The sequence below is a fragment of the Marmota marmota genome, unplaced genomic scaffold (assembly GCF_001458135.2).
Source record: "Marmota marmota marmota unplaced genomic scaffold, marMar, whole genome shotgun sequence".
NCBI classification, from domain to species: Eukaryota; Metazoa; Chordata; class Mammalia; order Rodentia; family Sciuridae; genus Marmota; species Marmota marmota.
The window spans coordinates 45,460,823-45,483,323 of record NW_026000174.1 but is presented as its reverse complement, the minus strand read 5'-3'; the positions used below and the strand labels follow the sequence as shown (position 1 = coordinate 45,483,323).

Here is a 22,501-nt window from a genome sequence, read left to right as displayed (position 1 = left end):
CTCCTTTTCTAATTTACTGTAAATCATATATATGATTCCACATATATCCTACCAACATGACATTAACATTTTCAAAGAGGCAGTAACAAGTTTTTATTATCATTTCACTTTTTACTGTATCTAAATATCAAACAATATTTAAAGTACTCACATTTTTTTCCCATGCTTGAGAGAGAGAGAGAGAGAGAGAGAGAGAGAGAGCAAGCGAGCAAGTGCACGAAACATAAATATTTAAAACTGGGGTAGACTTAGTACATAGGAATAAATCATACTTTGCAAAACTGTGTTTAGAAACCAAACAGGCCTTTGGCACTGTTCTGTCTCCTCTGTCCAAATCAACACCATAAATGCATGCTGTTCTACCAAAGTACTGGAGCTTTAGGACACCTGAAACATACAGGGTACACCTTTGGCTTACTTGATCAAAGCCTTCTATTACTCTTGTGCCATTGACTTCTTAATATGAAATGAAAAAATTTTACATTTTGCCCTATAAACTTATAGCTTATTAATAGTGAAATTCTGAATTAAGTCTGTCATTCAAAGTACTAGCGTTCCTTCCCAGTTTTGTATAGACTTCCTGGGTTTCAATGCTGAAACTCCATTAATTACTAGTTATATGGTCTTAGGTTTGTCTATTTCACCATGCTGATTTCTTTAAAATAAAAACCAGTAACAACAGGTATGTGTGGTTGTTATGAGGAATAAATGAGTTACATGTGAGGCACTTAGAAGAACATGTCACTTACCATAAATATTAAAGATATTACTTTTAAATCAAGAAATACTATCAACAGGATCAAAATTGGAGTGCACCTTGATAAGGGCTGGAAATTCCTGCCTAATGGCCCAGCATGTGGCTGGTAGCACTAGAGGGCAAATAGCAACATATAAAAGGTGGTAAGGCCTGAGATAAATTCTTAATAACACTGATAGGCTAAATTTCATCCCTCTACCTGTACCAGAGATGTTCCCAAGCAGTGACATTAAACATCTGCAACTATACCAAATAGAGCTCACCTATGTTTATCAGTGTACCCAAAAGTATGGAATGCTGAAATCAAGGCACAAAGTAAAATTAAAGTGTGCTAAGTATTATTTTACATTTAAAATATAATTCAGATGCAAAACTAAAAGAGTATTTAGAAAGCCAAACTGTGAAGATAAAATACAAAACCTCTTAAATTTCTAAGAGTAAAATGTACTATGATTTCTAAGCGTTTCAAATATGTGTGCTCAAAATTGACATTAGAGTTGCAGTACTTATTTTCAGTGTTCAGTTTAATTTTATTACCATCCCTTGCCTTTTAATAAGCTCAATTATCCAACTCTTTGATTCCGAAAGCAGAAGTCTCTTAAATGTATTACTCCTGTAAAAATCATGTTATTTTGTTTGGAAAAATGAGAATTATTCCATAGCAAAAAAGATGGGTACAACTCTTGCTGGTGGTGATGGTGGTGAGGGTTGAAGCAGGAGAGAAGACAAAACCAAAAGGCACTAGTGAGCCCACCTTAATTTGTTCCCTCTGTGAAACTGTATAACATTGTGACATGAATATACTCCCACTACCATCGTCCAAAAAGCATGTAGAATAATAATAAAAATACAAAGCCCTAAAACACACAATCTTTTCTTTGGCAGGAATACCCTCCTAAACCTTTCAGAGCATTAGGGACCATATGAATAGGCACTCCTGACCCACTGACATAGTTAGCCATTTGAAATGCATTACTAAGCTGTTAAGTAGAAAATGCTATAAATTCTGAGAGACTTTTTCAGCCAAGCAATTCAGAACTAGGGCCAAGAGCACAGCCTGTCAAAAGCACACCCAATAAAATGCAAACTGGGTTTATTACATACGGCAATTTAAGCAATCTTTCTCTTCCTCAAAATACTACATAAATTAGTCAAATTATTTTTGGTAAGTATATTTTTTTATTTTCTCAGTTATAAAGGTAAATATTTTAATCTTCAATTCAGACTTCCTCTGAGGAAGTTAACTATATTTTAAACAACGTGCTTCAATCATAGACAGATGTTTGATATAATAAGATGTCGGGAATAAAACAAGTGGTTAGAAAATATACACATAAAAGGCAGTGGCACATGCCTGTAATCCCAGCGGCTTGGGAGGCTGAGGTAGGAGAATCTGTAGTTCAGAGCCAGCCTCAGCAACAGCAAGGCACTAAGCAACTCATTGAGTTGCTAATAAAAAACAAAATAGGGCTGGGGATATGGCTTAGTGGTCGAGTGCCCCCAAGTTCAATTCCTGGTACCACCTCCAAAGGACTTTCTAGTAAGAAACACTAATTTAAAAGTTATAAGATCTATATCTAATTAGAGTATAACATTCTAAGGTATGGCCTTTGGACCAAATAGACAATGGAAGGTGTTATATCCATCCTAAATGCAGAGATGAGCTGGTGGATCAGAACTAAAAACATATCGACAAGGGACTACCATTAGAGGTATGTCTTACCAGTACAAATCAAACTATAGAGGCATAAATGAATATTTATTGGTCAGTCACAAACAACTGATACAAATGCTTAGACTCATATAGAATGACATGGGAGTCATTTGTATATTTTCTCACTTAAATTTCCCTAATATCCCATGGTCTGTTATAATCTTCTCTACTTTATTATGAAGCAAAGGATAAAGAATTTGCTTCTCATTATGCAGTTATAACTGCAGAAGAAGACTTTAGCTACATGATTCAGGTGGCACTGTGACTCCCAGAAACCACAGTCTTAGCTGCTATTCTATACTATCTGGCAAATGTTCTGGAAATGAAGAAACAACACATTGATTGGCTACATCAGTAGAAAAGTATTTTACCATATGCAAATTTACGCATTTTATTTTACTTTTCTCATGAGTTTTAAAATTCCATCTAAAAATAACATATGCATTATAGAAAATTTAGAAAATACAAAAAACACAATTCGAATTAAAAATGTACTATGTAAAAGATAATACAACAATATAAATAAAGAGGTAACTTTCTTTCAAAAACTTTACATTTAAGAAATCTTCATCCTACCAATTAATGCCACATCATGTACAACCAGAAGAATGTGAATAATATATCAAAATACATTCTACTGTCATGTATTAAAAATAAAAAAAAGAAATCTTCATCCTATAGAAGATAATCCAAATGAAAACTTACCACTATTTTGGCCAAGATGCCGTCATCACTTGCATCTAAGGTAACCACAGCTTTGTCAGTCTCAATTTCACATAATGCATCTCCAGCACTCACAGCTTCACCTACAAAACAACACTGGGTTTGTTTTGTTTTTTTAAAATATGAATATCTGTAGATGTGTGTAAAATATAATTAACAACAAAATACTCTATAGTTACTTCTGGGTTGTGAAATTATAAACAGTTCTAATCTCACGTGTGTGTGTTTGTGTGTGTGTGTGTATGCTTTGTTGTATTTTCTGAAAGCTTTATTAGGGGTATAATTATATTTGTTGTAATAAAAAGCTATTGCTAAGATTACTGAACAAATATTAAAAGTAAAATCACACTGAGACAATAGCAACAAATGAATATTCTCTCCAGGACAAATCAATTTCAGACCCCGTATCTCTTTTCCTTTTAACAGTGCTAAGGATCACACCCAGGGCCTCATCATGCTAGGAAAAAGCTCTATCCCTGAGTTAAACTCCCAACCCTATCTCCTGCTAATTTGACTATTACTCTATAGAGAGAAGTTTCGTAATTAATAGTACTTTTTGGTTTACATCTTAGGGCAAGTTCAGAAATCCTATCTGTACCACACAGCATAAATGAATAAAGCATACACAGCATAAAAAAGAGAAAATCAACATGGCTGATGTCAAATTAAGGACCAGTTCTGTGCAATAGAAAAGATATGAAAACTTAAAAACCCGAGCAGGAACTGACATTACAGACATGCTGGTTTCTGGATCAAAAAGTAGGTTTGTGGTGGGGAGGAGAGAAGAGATAGATTTCCTTTAGGAAGTACAGGGAACTAAAAGTGGCCTTGTGGAGCCAGGGGACTCAAATCAGCTTTACCACCTGAAGCTAGGGCTAAGTCAGGCTGACAAAATGAGCCATCAAAACCTGACTGAGACCAAGGCTTTATTCAGAAACTGTGGGTGTAGGAGATGGGGGACAAAAACACTGCCCCAATATCAGAAACCAAGTCAAACAACCTTCTGGCTCCAGGACTGCATCTGCCAATATTCTCAGTATCCATAGCAAAATCCAGGGGCTAAGGGGAAGATAAGGGATGGGCAAGAGGGAAGACATTTGAGAAAAACAGAAAAACCTTCCATTCAAAAGTAAAGCATAAAACAAGGTCCTGAAACATTAAGAAACCTAATGCTAAGAAAGCAAGTCACAAAATCAATAACTGGAACAGAAACAGATTTGAGAAGCAATTCTTTAGTGCAATCTGCCAAAGATTTTAAAATAAGTATCTGGAGGATGTTAAAAATATAAGTGAAGATAAAACAGCCATCACAAGGACAATAATTTTTTTAAAAAAATGTACAGAAATGAAACAAAACAGCATCAAGTAGAAAGGAAAAAAGCTAATCAGAAATATTGGAAATAAAAAAATTAAGTCATCAAAATTTAAAAAAAGGTATATATTCTAGAGTGGACATAGCAGAAGAGTGATATTGAAAGCTAGTACCAAGAAACTATCCAGTAGTTAACACATGCAGATAAAAAAAAAATTTTTTTTAATAGAAAGGAAAAGAAAAGAGCAGCTAAATGACATAGACTGAGGCTGCAATGTTTGTCTTATGGACTTCCTGGGGAAGACTTGGGGGGCTGGTGGAGAAGCAATACCTGAAGAAATAATTGCCAAAATTTTTTCCAGAACTAGAGATGTATACCTTCATAATATTAAGAGTTTGAAATACCCATTGTTGACTGAGAGGGGGCACAAGAGAGCCTTGTGGCATGTGAGGAATGTCCTAAATCTTGTAGGTAGAGGTACATATAAATATTGAGATTACATTCTATGCAAGTTAAAACGGTGACAAAATTTTAACAGGAAAAAGAGTATTAGAGCATGTAAACATAATCCACATTAGATACACTGTAGAGAAACTGCACACTATCAACAATAAAAAATGTAATTTTAAAAGCTATCAGAGGAAAAAAAAAAAAACATTACCTCAATGGAATGACAGACTGAGAGCACACTTCTCAGCAGCTGCAATAGAGGTCAGAAGACAATGAAGCAATATCTTCAAAAAGCTGAGGAAAAATAACTGTCTAGAATTTTACATGCAGCCAAACCATCAATTAAGAATGACAAAAAGTATTGTTTAGACATATCAAAGCTAGAAAATTTACCATTATTGGCAATCACTTCAAAGAGCTCATACAAGATTGTCATCAAGAAGAAAAGTAGACACAGAAAGGACCCATGAGACACAAGAAAAAAGTTACCACAAAAGCTGCTATAATGCTAACCATTTATCACTTAAAAGGCCATGTTTGAAGGTCAAAAAGTAAAAACTCAAAAACTAAAAATCAATAAGATGAATAAGGGAATGTTTAGGTGATGTGAACCATACTGAACTTTGATACAATTAGGAAAAAATACTGAATAACTACATTTTTTGACAAAATTTAAGAATTTAAAAATAGAAATATAATCTATATCAATTAAAAAATCAGCAAAATGATCACTTAACAGAAAGTATGCCCATGAAAAGAAAAGGAAGAGAATAAAAACAGAAATGCACAAAAAACAGCAAAAATAAATTCAAATGTATAAATAACCACAATAATTGTAAACGGATTAAAACTACATATAAAAGTAGTGGTTATGAAAATACAGAAATAAAATCTTGGTAAAAATAGCTTAGAAGAGACAGACCTAAACCCTAAATAGAAAAAAAAAATAAAATAAAGGGATAGAAAATATAAGTCATACAAATACACCCCCATCTCTTCACATATACACCCAAATAGCTGAAATAGCAATATTTACAGGTGAATACAATGAGAAAATGTGAAAGAAAATCTAAAATACTAGTAAGTTAATAAGTGTGCTCTGAAAGTTTCCTTAGAATGAATCTCATCTGAGCCTGAGAAGATGAGGAGATAAATAAAGGATAATGATTCAGGCAGAAGGCGGCATACCCAGAGGCCTGGGAGCAAAGAAAACACGCCACTTTGGGGGAACTAGCAAACAGTACATGAGAGAAGCAATGAAAGATTAGGCTGGTGAGATATGCAGGAACAGACCAAAAAGGACCATTGTATGTCATACAGAGAATGTCCCAGTGTCATATTATACATTTTATCTTATGTACTTCTTTATACAGCAGATGTTTTAGTTAAAATAGATCATACTTCAAAAGGAAAAATAAAAAAGCACTATTCTGTTTCTGTAATAACCATGGGAGAGATCACTGAATTATGCAACCTACCATAAAACCACTTCTTTGATGGCTGGAAAATAAATTCTGGCCTTAAGAAACCAAGTAAAATGAAACTATATCATTGTGCTCATCCAAGTTCAAATTTCAACCACTCTTTAAGAACTATCTATTCTTCTGCTTCAGCTATGTAACTTTCTCTTGGCACTTCAACTGACAAGTTTTTGTTTCTATTCCTGAATTCCTGTAACAGTTATAACTAATTTGAAAAGAACCACAAATTACAATATAAAATGTTATATTGCTAGTACTAATTACTTTTTAAAAATTGTATTTTTCTCTACTTACTAGAAAATACTGTGAGCTTTTCCACAATAGAAACAGGGCACATTAGAGATGTTTTATATCACTCCCATTCCTCAGATCTCAGGCCAGTGCCCCATGTGTGATGCACTTCAGATTAAATGCTTTACAAAAAAACTGTAATAACTAACCATATCCTTATTTCCTTATGAGGTACACATCAAACTGTCCTTTACGTGTCTTTTCATTCTCCCATTTGATTTGTAGAATGTTTCTAATTTTAAATAGACATGTAACCCCGTTTCTTATGTTCTTTAAACAATAACCACATCTTGCCACATAACATAGGCACATATGTCAGCTAAATAAGAATGCTGAGAGAAACAGACAAAAACTACTGTGTATAAAGAGCTTTGTCCATAAACTACAGTAACATTTAAAACATTATACTTTCATATAAAGAAGCATTACCCCTAACTTATTATGAAACTAGATTCTATCTATTGATAATCAAATACAACGTAAATGCCAAAAGAAAATTTTGAGACTAAATGCCACAAAGATGCAAGTCTGATAAGTTTCAGCTTTGATCAACAAGTTAGCACTATATTGAGAAAGACTGCTTGGCAGAGAAGTTAAAAGGAACCTCTCCCAAGTCAGACATGTCAGATATGAGTTTCATTTGAAGGCTGTACACTTAGTAGTGATCTAGTCACTTCATCTTAATCTCTTTGACTCTCAGGAAGAGATTATTAAAAAAAAAAAATCACAGACTTGGAAGTCACTTCACTTACACCTTTACATAACACTTCACATCTTCAGATAGAACTAAAGACAAAATATTAGGTATAGCTAGTAACAACGATTAAAACTCAAGATCCATTATTCACTCCTCTTCCAGTCTATTATTTCAAACAGATCATTCAACAAACATTAATGTATAAGACATTGTAGTAAGCACTGAGTACAAAAACAACAAGATATGGTTCTATTTGTAAAGAGTTTATAGTCTAGTGGAAAAGACTGAGCAGCCAGGACAGAGGCTCATGGACGATCTGAGGGACAGAAGGCTTCTCAGTTGTCACGTTGATGGCTGACTGGCTGCAGAAGATGGCAGCCCTGGAGTGTTCCTGAGCCATCTTCTTGAAGTCGGTGTCAGTGGCGTAGGTGGAGCGGGCCCGGAGCGAGAGTGCGGGCCCCAGGAGGGGCCAGACCAGAGGCCCGCCCGGGGGCCGCTCCCCAGCACCGACGCCAGCATCATATCCTGTTCCTTCGTCCAGATGAGCAGCTGTCAGAGCTGAGGATGGAAGTATACAGAGGCTTCCCTCTGTCTTAGTAAATTCTAGGCATGAAATAGTGTCTCAGTCAAACACAGTTTATATTATTAACCAAACACATCCTGTGGTTTTTACAAAATACTTTTGTCCTGCCAAAAATTTAAGACTAAGTATTTCCAAGGTGTATGATGGTAGAGGGCTACTTGTTGTCTGAAAGACCAAGTAAATCAGATCTACATAAACATGAAAGAGAAAAACCTCTTCTTATTGCTATGTTGAGAGATATTAATGTATTTGCTCAGCAAACATCTACAAGTTGCCCCTATATGAATGACACTGTATAAGATACCATGGTTAACAATAATAAGATAGAAATGCTACAAGAAGTTCCTAATCAGAACCAGCTGACAATGCCAATCCCACCCAATTAGTACACAACAGAATGGTAATAGAGAAGAGGGACCCCTAATTACAGTCTGTCAATGCTTATCACTTCATCATAATTAAAAGGATGATATTTGCATGGACCCATGACCTGAGGCAGCCTGGCTGCTAGGCCAGTCAAATCCTGCCCGGAGTGCTGACAGCATGAGTGGTAGTTTGAGAAGGAGACTGTCACATCAGGTTAAACTCCCATACATCCCTCTGGTCTCTTCTTTACCTGTTTAGTGGCTACTGTATTGAACAGTTTGGCAAAGTACATTTTTATCGCCACACAGAGTTCCATTGATTAATACTGTAATCTACAATTCATTCACCAATTTTACAATTTTGATCTAATATAAATGTTAGCAATAACTGTAAAAAAGCACAGCGATAAAAGCAATTCAGCAATAAAAGTAACGAACTTGCTAATACTTGTTAAAACATGGATGATCTCAACTATGCTAAATGAAAACTCTACATTATGATGACTATTTACATGAAATGTCTAGAAAAGGCAAAATTTTAGAGACAGAAACCAGATCAAAGTTGTCTAAAGCCAGGGATGGGAGACGAAAGCAACTGCAATCACGCAGCACAGAACATTTCGGGATGACAGAAGTGTTCTAAAAATGGACTATGGTAAGTTTACTAAAAATAATTGGATTGTGCACATAAAATTGGTGAATGTGTAAATTATATTTCAAAAAAGCTGTTAAAATAGTAGTATACCAAAAAAACACTGAGGCTATTTGTGAAATGTACTTTTCCAAAATTTTCCAGTTTAGCACCACAAACATATTCCCAGAAATAGAAACCAAAGCCTCTTCTACAGTAGAATCCAGAATCTTTGTGTAATTCTCCAATTGTACCTAGTGGTACAGGATAAAGTCCCCATCAGAACAGTTTTACTCTCAAACACTAAGTTTGAGACAGTCCGACTTACACAAAAGCTGTGTGGAATAGTCAAAATTCCCAGTTATACAACATAAGAAAGGCTCACTTAGAATGACAGGCCCTGGATTGAAGAATCACACCTAGAGCAGCAGAGGACATCACTTGCTAAGCACATGTCTGCTCCAGACACCATGTGCTAAGTATGTCACACAATTGTTCCAGTGTGGTTTTGTTTCATAGTGCTTCTTGGCAGAGCGCAAATCTAAAATATTAATCTCAAGGAAAAAAATATTTTTCATATGTGTAAATATTCTCTCATGAAAGGGGAACAAATATTTCTTTTTGTTGTTTTAACAGATTTGACTTTTCAACTGATGAAAAAATAAACTATGGCCACTTTAATAAACAGAAATTACCTGAAGTATACTTTCTTTACCACAACCCCACCCTCCTAAACACCTGTAATAAAGATGGAGAATTACAGTTCAACTTACCTTTCAAGATTATTTTGAAATTGTGTGTTATTTAGCACTTTCAAAATATTTTCTCTACTGTTTTATTTTATTAGCAGTACAGAAGACTGAACCCAGGGCCTTGTGCACACAAGATAAGTGCTCTACTATTAAGCTACATACCTAGGCCTTTTATTTTTATTTTTTGAGCCTAGGTCTTGCTAAATTCCTCAGGCTGGACTCCAACTTGTGATCCTTCTGCTTCAGCCTCTCAAGTAGCTGTGTGATTATAGTGTGCACCACCACACTCAGCTTCTACTAATTTTATGATGCATACTTTTAATTCAATCCTCAGACTAAATAAGCATCCTATTACTTATTATTAAACTAGTGTCCTAAGATTCATTAGCTCAAAAAGATGAAAATAATTTACATGCTATTATTGCACATAACTCAGAATATAAAAACAAATTATGATTGAATTTGAAGCTATGATATACCTCTTTTCTTTGTATTTTGTTTTAGTTGTAGTTGGACACAATATATTTTATTTTTATGGGGTGCTGAGGATTGAACCCAGCGCCCCACACATGCTAGGCAAGCACTCTACCACTAAGCCACAACCCCCAGCCTCTATGATATACCTTTGATTTTATCTAACTTGACTCACTCCAGGTAGTTCTCACGGCAACATAGAAACTCCAAAGGGCAAATCATGATTCTTTTATTGCACCTTTACCTCCCTAGCTTAAAACACGCATTAATAAAAGTAGCTGTGAATTAGAGTCTCAGATTTTCAAGAAACCTTAAAAGTTTATATAACCGAACTGCTATCCACAGGCTATTGGATCATTATCTAGCCTTTGCTTAAAAATAAATTAGATTGATAACTAGATACAACAGCACTCTTTTTCATTAAAAATTTTCAATATTCTTAATGTTTTAAATTCCATTAACCTTACATTAATAAAGATCTCAATATAAAAAAAGCATAGCTAATGAGAAGTATATAAAAAAGGGAATATGTTTTCAATAAATTTATAATCTAATAGTCCCTTTTTGAATGAGCCAAGTGTCACCATCAACATACCAAGCACCAAGCGTACCAAACTGCGGGGTCTGTTCCAATTACTGCATTAACCATAACAGGGACGCATTAACACATTTGGACACATTCCCTGCTATGGAAGAGAATTTAGTAATGCTTCCAATCACACAGGTCAATCCTAACCAGGCACAGTCATCTGGACAGCCTCACTGTGTTACATCTCCTAGGTTACTCCCTTATGGATACCTGCCTAATCCATAGGACCAAGCTTCTGCTCTGAGGCCCATTCTGTTATCTATCTTCTTGTTTTTCCTAGCACTCCAGAATCCCTCAAAGAATGGCAGCCTTGCCCCAAACTCCCAAGCTTATTTGGCAGGTATTGTCAAATAAGTACTTGCCGGCCCTCTTCCCAAGCCCCATACGTGTCATCATTGGCAAAAGTTATACCACGAGTGGCTAGACCTCCTGGAATAACAACAGAACTCTGCCACACTCTCAATTCTTACCTGTGACTTAAACTCTCCAGATTCTCTTTTATAATTACTTTCTGGATGACACAAGACCAGAATTTGCCTTAGCAAAATCTGTGCCCACTGAATCACAAATGGAAACCCCGGCTAGCCACTTGCTTGGTTTTTGTTTTTTTGTACCAGGGAATGAACTCAGGGGTGCTTAACTATTGAGCCATATCCCCACCCCTTTTTATATTTTTTTTATTTTGAGATAAAGTCTCACCAAGTTGCTCAGGACCTCGCTAAGTTGCTGAGGCTGGCTTTGAACTTGTGATCCTCCTACTGCCTCAGCTTCCTAAGTCACTGGGATTGTAGGAGTGTGCCACTGCACAGAGTACACATTTATTTTTAATTGGTTCTTTCTAGATATATATGACAGTACAGTGTATTTGACAAATTACACATACATAGAGTATATACTAGTCTAAACAGGATCCCATTCTTGCAGTTCTTTTAAAACACCAACCCCACCATTTTAATTATATAGGCTTAATAATATGTTTCAATAACTAGAAGTCTACTGCCCTTCTCTACTGCTCTTCTCTTGAGGCTTTTCCTTATTTGCCCTCTTATAATCAACTTCCCTAGCTCCAGGAAAACAGGCAGTCACACAGTCATGATAGAGTTATAAACTAAGGGTTTTGATAAAAGCATGAGGTTGAAAGACTGAAAATTGAAAAAAAAAAAAAAAACCTTAAAATATTTTAAAATTCAGGGCGTGTGGAAACACACAGGATGAACCCAGAAAACTTTGCTACATTAACATGGGAAATTTTTATTTAAACAAACCTATATTAGTAGCAAAGAAACACAAGTTACTTCATTTACATTATGTACTGTGTAATACAACTGATTAGAAAAAAGCCAAAATAACCAGGAAGAGTGATCAACAAAGTACAGAGACACCAGTGATGTTCTTAACTCACCTTCCTTTTTCAGCCATTTGACAATGTTTCCCTCTTCCATTGTAGGTGACAGAGATGGCATTAGAACCTTAATAGGATCAACTGAAAGTGGAAAAAAAGAAAAGATTAGCCTCTCCCAAAAAAGTACTCACAAGGAATTAATATCAATTCAAATAAATTACTATCAAATTCTATGGAGAAAGAGGGTACTCCAAAGACAATTCCCAGATGACAAATAAAGTGTCTAGTAAATACTATGGAAACATAACATTCTCAACTGTGAATTTTTATAAAACTTTTTTTTAAATACTTGACTACTTTCATAATTAGGTGCTTACAAGTTAAAAAAGAAAAATTGATTTAAGTTTCATCTCCTTTCCCTTTTGTCTCTGCAAAAAATATTTTAGGTAAAATGATCACAAGAAAAGATAAGAAAAAATAACATCAAAACAGGATTCTGGGGGCTGGGGTTGGGGCTCACTGGTAGTGCACTTGCCTGGCACGTTTACGGCACTGGGTTTGGTTCTCAGCATCACATATAAATAAATAAAATAAAGGTCTTTCAACAACTAAAAAAAAAAATAATAATAAAGTTAACAACAACAACAACAACAAAAAAAAACAGGACTCTAATGACCTGGAGCAGATTAATCAAGATCAGACTTTAAGAAATTGGTTGTTGTAATGCACCGCTAAACCTACACTACACAATATTCAAAGGTATAATATTATACTTTTCAATATTCAATATTCAAATAGTATATTATATTACTCAATATTCAACTGTAGGTGACAGAGATAACATTTCAATTTTTTTTTAAGATTGAAAGGAAAAGTTTATCTAGTCAAGGTTGATCAGGCAAGAAACTAAGCAGTTGAACTGATCTCAGATTTTGTTCCCTACCACAATTCAACTGGGGATTCAAAAAGGCTGACCTTAAACCTGAGACACCTCTCACTGAAGCAAATTATTTTTTTCTTAGACACCAAAAAAGGAGACAGTATGTATCTGTCCTGCTCTACTTCCCAATAATTACCCACCGTCCAGGACTATATTCAAAGAGCACACAGCTTTTGATTAAAATTTATATAAAGGTTATACTAATAAACTACCGTAACAACAAATTACATTCCCTGAAGTCTTTCACAGAACCATTCTCTTTTCAGATATTCAACACTCAAGACTCAAACAAGCAAAATACTGCAGCACAGCTAACATATTTCAAATGTGGAAGAGGAGAGAATGGAGTTTACTCCCCATTAATGTATTAGGATTAACAGTAAGGAAATTTAGCACTCATGTTAAATGGGGTTAAATAAAATGAGGTTTCCTTAGGGAAATGGAACTAATTTTACAGTGACTTTTGGAGAATTCCGATGGCTTCATGTTAAAGGTACTTCCAAGAATATTAAGAAGAAAGGTTCTATCTGTTCTCTACTTCTTCACTCCTCTGTAAAGGACTGGGAAAAAGCATGTCTACCTGCCTCAGCTTTGTCCTCATTTTCTTTTAAGACCTTCCTGTCTATAGGGAACCTACATTTTCCTCTGAGCTCTTCCATGGCCCTGCATGGCCCTGCATGAATGAACCTGCCTTTGAAAGACAGATCCAGGGCTGGGGATGTGGCTCAAGCGGTAGCACGCTCGCCTGGCATGTGTGTGGCCCGGGTTCGATCCTCAGCACCACATACAAACAAAGATGTTGTGTCCGCTGAAAAAAAGAAAGAAAGAAAGAAAGACAGATCCATAGCCTCACCTCTCCCTGTTCCCAACATCAGGGCTCATTGGGTGTGAGGCGACAATCCATGTATGTTTGTTTTGTATACACAAACTCTCTCCCTCAAACAAAAAGCCAACTTGAAATAAGGGGTTGTACTGGAAAGTCCAATTGTGGAAGGCCTCAGCTCTGCATCACATTCTCTAATCCAGCCTATCAGCATTAAGACTCCACCCACCCACTTGATCCTCATACACCTGACTCCTTTCCTCTCTTACATCTGGTACAAATTCTAAGACAGCTAGAATTATCACTTCTAATGGCCCCAAAATGATAGAGTCCAAACTAAATTCAAAGTGAGCATGTTCATTTCACCAATATGAAGACCACAGTTCAGATTAAGGGAGCTGTCTGCTTAGCTCTCTCGGCTGTCCTTTATTAGACTGTGTTACTTTTTTTCTCATGTTCCTTACAAATACTGATCATCAGTTGATTGCTGATTATTTATAGGGCTGGTGATGTAGCTCAGCTGTAATGCATTCTTAGGTTTAATCCCCAGCACACATACAGTTATTTTGGAAAGGACTACAGAATACTGGCCATCAAACTCCTGTCACTTATGACTCTCAATAATTATTGTTGCAGGTTGCATTTAATTCCCAAGCTACCTCTAATTGAAAGACAAATTACAGAGTATAGCTTTCTAAATTTTTGCACTTTTTCTAGTAAAATGAGTCCATAAACAGGCACATTCAGACATTACTCAGGTAGAAAACAATGCAAACTACTATGCCCAACCTTAATGCATGGAATCTATAAAACAGTGAAATGCTAAATTCTTGAATGAACTAAAATCAGGGAAGTACACTTGGGAAAAACACTCACACAGATCAAATCCAAATCACAACAATCCTACACTTGAAAATGAAAGAATTTTCAAGTGCTAAAGCTTAATACATTAAACATATTTGGAAATAATAAACTGAACTTTCTAATCTCCTAGATTATTTTGTCTGCTGCCTTGAGTCTCCTCCCTTTTTCTTTTTTTTTACATGGCTTGATGAAAAAAACATTTGCCTAAAAAATGTAGAGCCAACTCAACCTTCAGCATTTGTTTTTTTAAGCTGGTAATGACAAACGTGCTTTTTGTTAAAAAAAAAAAAAAAAAAGCCAGACCAGTGGCTTTAATCATGCCTGTAATCCCAGTGGCTGAGGAGGAGGATCATGAGTTCAAAGCCAGCCTCAGCAATGGCAAGGTTCTTTTAGCCATTTAGTGAGACCCTGTCTCTAAATAAAATACAAAACACGGCTGGGGATGTGGCTCAGGGGTCCAGCGACCCTGAGTTCAATCCCCAGTACTCAAAAAAAGGGCAAAACCCCTTAACTTCTAAACAGCATCATGGAAAGAAGCAAAACTTAAACAAAAAAGAATCCCAATGTGCTGACTCTATCAACAAGTTTAAGCCTGGCATTATGAGACTGAATACTTTATATATATATATATATATATATATATGAATCCATCAAATAAAGTTCCACTTCGAGGCACAAAATAAATGGACCTCAATAATTCTACATTCAGATTCCAATTTATGACAAATACTAAATCAATTCTCTCAAAACAAAGTCTCTCTTCAATATTTTTATACTTTGGTTCAGTTGCCATGATAAAACTCATATTTATTTTATGATTCTATCTCCTATGATAATTTCTCACCTAGAGACCTTCATATTTGCATTATTCCTGACATTAAGGACTATTTTATGAAATGCCTGCATTAAGTATTTTTTCCAAAGCACAACATCAAGCACCTCAAACACTTTCATGTTTTAAAATTTAAAAAAAAAAATCATTTTTCAGTCACCCTTCATGGATGAACTGAAATTGCTTCTCTGAATAATGATAATAAAATATAAAAATTCTGTAATAGATCACTATCCTTATTCTGCAATGAAGGTGACATAAATGGAAGAAAGATTTTGACATCTCCATTATTCAGTACCATCTCTTGATTGATTATACTGGCTTATTATGGAATAAAAAGTGTAATATATTCTCTGACTACTGTAACCGATCAATCCTATGACTTTAATGGTAGAAAAAACATTTCAAAATAAAAGCATTAATTTATTAGTAAGAGTCCATATTTCATTCTAGTGCCTTCTTTGGACTGAAATATTACATACATTTTCCAAATGTATTTTTCTGATGGGAAAGTAATTATATAATATCAGCTTTGAGTGTCAAGGTTGCATATAATTAATATCTACCCTTTAGGTTGCTGTCAACTGTCTTAAGATAGTGGAGGCTTTTCTAGACTCCCTTGGAACAGAAATACCCTACACATACATTATTTAGTTTTCATTAGAAATTAATGACAGCCCCCTCTTCATTTCAGTAAGCAGTACATTCCACCATTATTCTGTTAAATTGCAGAAGCCTTGAAATGTGCACCCATTATATTTCCTACTAATACCAACTGGCACAACTACAGGTAAGAAAAAAGGAAATGTGATCTTTCTAAACTGGTTATACAGGTTTTTTTTAAAATTAGAACTTAAAAATACTTGAAAATTAGAATCTAACCCATTTGTAGTAATTTATTGTTCTGTTCCTTTCTACAAAACTATCAAATGATGCCTAATTTTCTTATAAAGTCTGCCATTCTGTAATAGTTATAAAACATTAAAAATTCATAAGATGACTCTGGTAATGTATATTTCCAGCAATTTAAATTCACATATACTGATTTTAAAAGCAAATATCTCACAAATCATTATAACTATCTTTATCTCTTAATGTTTTTTGCCTCAACAGAATGACACAATAAATTAAACAGCTTAGTTTACTGCTGCTTTCCCTGCCATATCAACCACATGATCAATCTATCAATCACTGAATTTTATAGAAGCTTCTCTAAGCAATTTTTGTTTCTTTGAATTTGTTCTTCCAATTTTTCTACAGCATATATCTGACTTTGATTTGAAATACTGTACACTGACCTAATTCTAACTTATTAGTTCTTTTATACTAAAAATAAAACTCATATTCCAAAAAAATCAATTATACTAAATATCTTAAGCCAATGATATACAAGAATTGTAAAAGGCGTCTGGATTAAAAAAGAATATATGCAAACTCTTAAAATATAAATGCAGAACAAATTGCTTTGTGGTTAATGGGAAGCAGATCTAAGCTCCATTACTTTGACTAAAGTAATTAAGGAAACTCAGCAGTTTACATACGGTACATTTTAGAGTCATGCTCTGGTCCATTTATGGGGCTATAACCTAAGCACACAAAAACTGTGAAATAGATAAGACCAAATGAAGAAGTAAATTACCCAGTAGTTTCTTAGTGTGGTTCCCTGTCCCTAACATTAATTTGCTTCTTCTTTAATAGGCAGAGAGATCACTCATTTAATTACTTCTCATTGCAATGCAAGAACTTACTGAATAAATTGAACCTTTAAAATTGCTGTTAAAATAAAACAATTCTGCCATCTGCAGGCTGAATGAAATAAAGCAGAATGAAGAGCAGGCAATTTAAAAATCAGCACCAGGGCACAGAATATTAAAAGTGGATCTTTGAATAAAGATAGCTGTGGCACTTTTTTTTTTTTTTTAATGAGTGCTTATCACTTAAGTTTTCTGTGTTCAACGTTATTTTGATGTGGGTAGTGATCTAAAAATAGACAAAATACCTATAGCACACAACAGAAATTAATGTACAACAGTTTGTGTGAAAATAGCATTTAGAGGTCTTGACTAGCATGCTAACAAACAGATAAAGGTAACCTACCAACTGTATATGAGACATAATCCAATTTCTATCTAGCCAGCTTGCACATACACAAAGATTAAAAGGACATACTCCAAAATGACAGCAGTAGTTACCTCTAGCTAATGGTATTATTTCAGTTATTTATATTTGTTTCTTTTAAACAAAGTTTATCCAATTTCACTCCCTCCCCAAAACTTAACTCAATATAAAAGTGTGCTTTTAGTTTTTGTTATTTTTAAACAGAAACCATCAAGGACATGAAGTGAGAACAATGGCACAGAACTTTGAAAATAAAAAAGTAAACAGCTAAATAGTAACTAACTAAAGGGATCCTAGAAAGCTGAATCCTATGCCAGAGAGGACTGGGTAAACACTGAGAAGCAGTTAGTGCCTGGGTACCTTGGTCCAGTGCTTAGGTAACAACTCTACCCTCATTCAATACAAGACTGGAGGTTGTTCTCTCTGGAAGACTAACAAGAAGACCTTCGTACAGAGGTTTAACCTACATAGCCGCAGACAAATAAAAACTACAAAATTAACTGAAAAATGAGCTGATTTGACTAACATAACAGAAAATTCTCTGTAGATACTATTAGGTGGCATAAGATAGTTACACAGAAAACCAAACAATTTTAAAAGGCGATAATTACCACAGATAAAGACAAACCAAAAGCAACAAGCAAAATATGGGACAATATCAGACAATCCTCAGTAGTGCACAATATTTGTTTACTATTAATAATAAATATAAATTTAGCCAAGAATTACAAAATAACTACATGGAGAAGGGAAAACAGGAAGGATAGCACTGACCAAACGTCGCCCACAGATAATGTCTGAAACACAGACGTGGGTAAATGCCAGAAGAAATTGAGACAGAGACTAACCATATGGTTATAAACCTTTTAGAATTAGTTCATTACTTAAATTCTATGCATGTATTACTGTGCTAATAAAATATTTAATAAACATTTAACCTTCCCAACCTAAACTTGAAAATGCCTTTTTATTCTCTCCTGTACCCAGCCTTGTCCTTATGGCTGATGTTCACTCACTCTTAATTTCTATTCTAACTGCATTTCATATTTGAAAAGCAAACTATCATTAGAATCACTAGCAAATATTCCACTTTAGATTCAGTTATACTATCCACAACCAGAGCTCAAAGCCAAAGTAAGCATTCGACAAATGTCTACAACATGTCTATTATCTTAGCCTAGACCTAGACATAATCAGTTTCAAAAGGATTATAATTTAGATGGGAAGATAAATACATAAGTACTTGACAGTATAAATAAAAGTGCTATGAGACCATAGAAGAATTAAGAGCTGAGATTCTAGCTTATCAAGAAACAAACAAAACCTGGACTAGTTCTACTTATTAATTATTAGGATGGGTACAGTAACAAAACAAAAACAGAGAATGAATGTTGGTGAGGACATAAAGAAATTAGAACCCTATGCACTGTTGGTGTAAATGTAAAATGGTGTACTCACTGTGGAAAATAATAGAGCAATTTCTCAAAAAAATTATACAAAGGATTATTATGTGATGCCGCAATTGTACTTCTAGGTATATACCCGTCCAAATTGAAATCACGGACTGGAACAGATACTTGCATACCCTTGTTCATAACAGTGTTACTCAAAAAGCCAAAAGATTGAAACAACTCTGATGTATACCAGAATAAAAATGTTGGCAATATGATTGACCCATAAAAATGAAAGTGAAATACCTGCCATTATAAAATGTCAGACGTGAAAGTTCAAATATTGTATGACCCCACATACAATATTTCTACAAGGTATGTAGAATAAGCAAACTCAGAGACAGAATAGCTGCTGCCACGTACTGGAGAAGGGAACTGGGGATTATGGTTTAATGGACAGAGTTTCAGTACGAAATGATAAAAGAGCTCTGTGATGGCTGCACAATGATATAAACACCAGGGAAACAGTATACTTAAAAATGGTTAAAATGATGTAATTTATATTTTTTACCATGATATAAAATTACCTTTTAAAAAATCTATGCTAGGTAAACAGAACAAGGGAAGAAGAAGAGCAGACATTCCAGGTAATAGAAGCATTTCTATGCAGAGAATTAGGTGGCAATTGTTGCTTAGCTTTGCTGAGGAATAGAATATAATAAAAATGAAGAGTGAGCCATGTAAGGAAGACAAGAATGTTGCGACTACTTTACAGTCATCTGTAGTAAATTCTAACACATATGACCTTAAGGTATTCTATAAACCCAATTATTTTTGGTATTATTTAAATAGAAATGAGAAGCCAGGAAAAATTTTCTTGAGCAAGTTAACAACAAAAACTAGACTTATTTGCAATTCCATATATATGGTTAATATTCCCAAATTATAAACTACAAAAAAAATACATATATACAAAAATATGTATATATAAGTGTGTATATATATATACATATATATATATACACATACATACATACACATTCATAAAATTTAAACCCATTAAACCCTGCACATCATTCTGAGATGGTCACAATTATAAATCCTGCAGAGAAACTAAATTAACAAGCCTTCAGATTTTAAGTAAAAAATAAAGATACCCGCAGATGTGCTGCCTGTTTTCACTCATGCAGGTCATTTGACCTGAGACTAAAAAGGCATGCATGTAGGGTCCACATATTAAGGTCTAACACATTTTGCCCCATCACCTCATAAATGGAACACCCATAAAATCTTAAACTGAGCAACAAAATATGCCACTTATGGTAACTCCAAAACAACTATTCTGCTTTCAAATGTCTTTTATGAAACTAGGTGAATAATTAGTATTTGAAAATATTTTTAAAATGTATTCTGAAAAAGTTGGAGTAGTGTTCTTTGAAGATGGTGAGAAGGGCCAAGATTCAAGCAATGCAGTTGGCTCTGGAAGCTAGAAATGGCAAGGAAATATTCTCTCCCACAGAGCCTCTAAAAGGAATATTTCCCTACCAGGGTCTTAATTTTAGGTCTTCTGACCTCCACTACCATCAAAATATTAAACCTATGTTGTTTTCAGTCACTCAATTTGTAGTGCTTTATCACAGCTTCAACATGAAAGTAATATACATGTCTTATGAAAAAATTATATTGCATTTTATCAGTTACCTATGATTAAAGCTGTAAGATAACTCAAAAAGCAACGTGTGTTATAGACTCTGTCCTCCTCAAATTCCTATGTTGAAGCCTTATTGCCCAGTGTGACTGTATTTAAAAATGGTTTTCTAAGGAATTGATTTTAAATGAGATCACATGAGGCCTGATGCAATAGGATTAATGTCCTTGTCAGAGTAGACAGTAGGCCACTCATGTTTATGCTCATGTGCACAGTGTTTCTCCTCTTCTCCCCTTCGCATAAAAGCACTAAGGAAAGGTCATGGGAGGACACAGAAGATGGCCATCTCTAAGCCAGGAGGATAGCCTTCACTGGAAATGAAATCAGCCAGAACTTTGGTCTTGGACTTAAAGCCTCCAGAACTGTGAATAAATAAATTTAGTTTAAACCAAAAAAAAAAAAAAAAAAAAAAAGATTATTGTGAAAATGGCAAACTTTGCTGTGAAAGTTATTTCTACTATATGTTCAACTGAACAAAATAGTACATGTATAACTGATATGTAATATAAAAATGCATAAACAATTTTCTACAACTAGGAAGTCATTTTAAGAGAATGCACTGTAATTCAAATTACCGGTGGCGGAAAAGAGCTATTTATAGGATAACCTGTATTTTCATTCTTAACAATAATAAAGGATATATAAGTTCTAGATTATAATTTACAACTTATTTTAAAGTACCTGTAACAATTTTGTTGATCTATTCTCAGAATTGAAAACTTGGGACTAATGAGTTAAAGCCAGAAAGTAGCATCCTCTGATATACATTTCTGGAAGATTATTTCATGACACAGGAGTAGAGTGGAGTAGAAAGGCTAATGATGAGATCTGCTTTTTCATTTATTCATTTATTTATTTAGCAAATATTTCTAATTAGCCAGAAGCTAATTAGGTATTCTTCTAGTGTTAAATACATCAAAGTGAATAGAAACAGACAAAAATCCCTATTTTCATGAAGCTTTCATTCTGAAGTAGAGGGAGAAGACATAAAACTTCTGAATAGTGATATAAACTAAAAAATTAAATAATGGTATAGAGACAACACGACAGGGGAGGAACAATTTGGTAGTTGATCATAGAAGTTCTCTTCAAAAGGGTGTGTTAGCTTCTCATCCTTATGACCAAAATACCTAAAAAGATCAACTTAGAGAAGTTTATTTTGGGCTCACAGTTTTCAGAGGTTCAGCCCATTATGGCAGAAGGGTATATAGCAGAGGAAAGTTGCTCAGTTCATGGCAGCCAGGAAGCAGAGAGTGAGGGAGCAAGCAAGGAGCCAGGGAAAAGATACAGTCCAAGGCCACGTGCCCAGGGACCTACTTCCTCCAGTTACCACGTAGTCCATTCCAATTATTACAATCAAATGAATTCATCTACTTACAGCTCTCATAATTCAATCTCTTCACCTGTGAACATTACTACATTGCCTAATACACAAAATCTTTAGGGGATATTTTTAGATCCAAACCTTAAGGGTAAGCTGAGCTGGATGGGGGAAGCCATGCATGTATCTAATGAAAAATCCTCTGAACGTGGATAACAGCAAGCACAAAGAATGAGGAGAAAGTGCTTGTCATGTCCAAAACATCCCAAGCAAGTCAGTCAGTCAGTTGCTGGAGTGGGAGTGAGTGAGGAGGGGCGAGCGAAAAGGTGAGATTTGGGGGGG

General features: G+C 34.8%; 1 protein-coding gene across 2 annotated transcripts in view; it reads right to left on the bottom strand.

Moving 5' to 3' along the window:
- Positions 1 to 22,501, bottom strand: part of Pdhx (pyruvate dehydrogenase complex component X) — a 62,574-nt gene that overhangs the window by 29,927 nt on the left and 10,146 nt on the right. For both annotated transcript variants that reach the window (XM_048788578.1, XM_015477767.2), the window contains exons 2-3: positions 12,223 to 12,303; positions 3,177 to 3,277 (exon numbers count right to left, since the gene is read on the bottom strand). In XM_048788578.1, coding sequence (XP_048644535.1) covers positions 3,177 to 3,277; positions 12,223 to 12,283 — 162 coding nt within the window. In that variant the 5' untranslated portion in view covers positions 12,284 to 12,303. The remainder of the gene's footprint in view (positions 1 to 3,176; positions 3,278 to 12,222; positions 12,304 to 22,501) is intronic.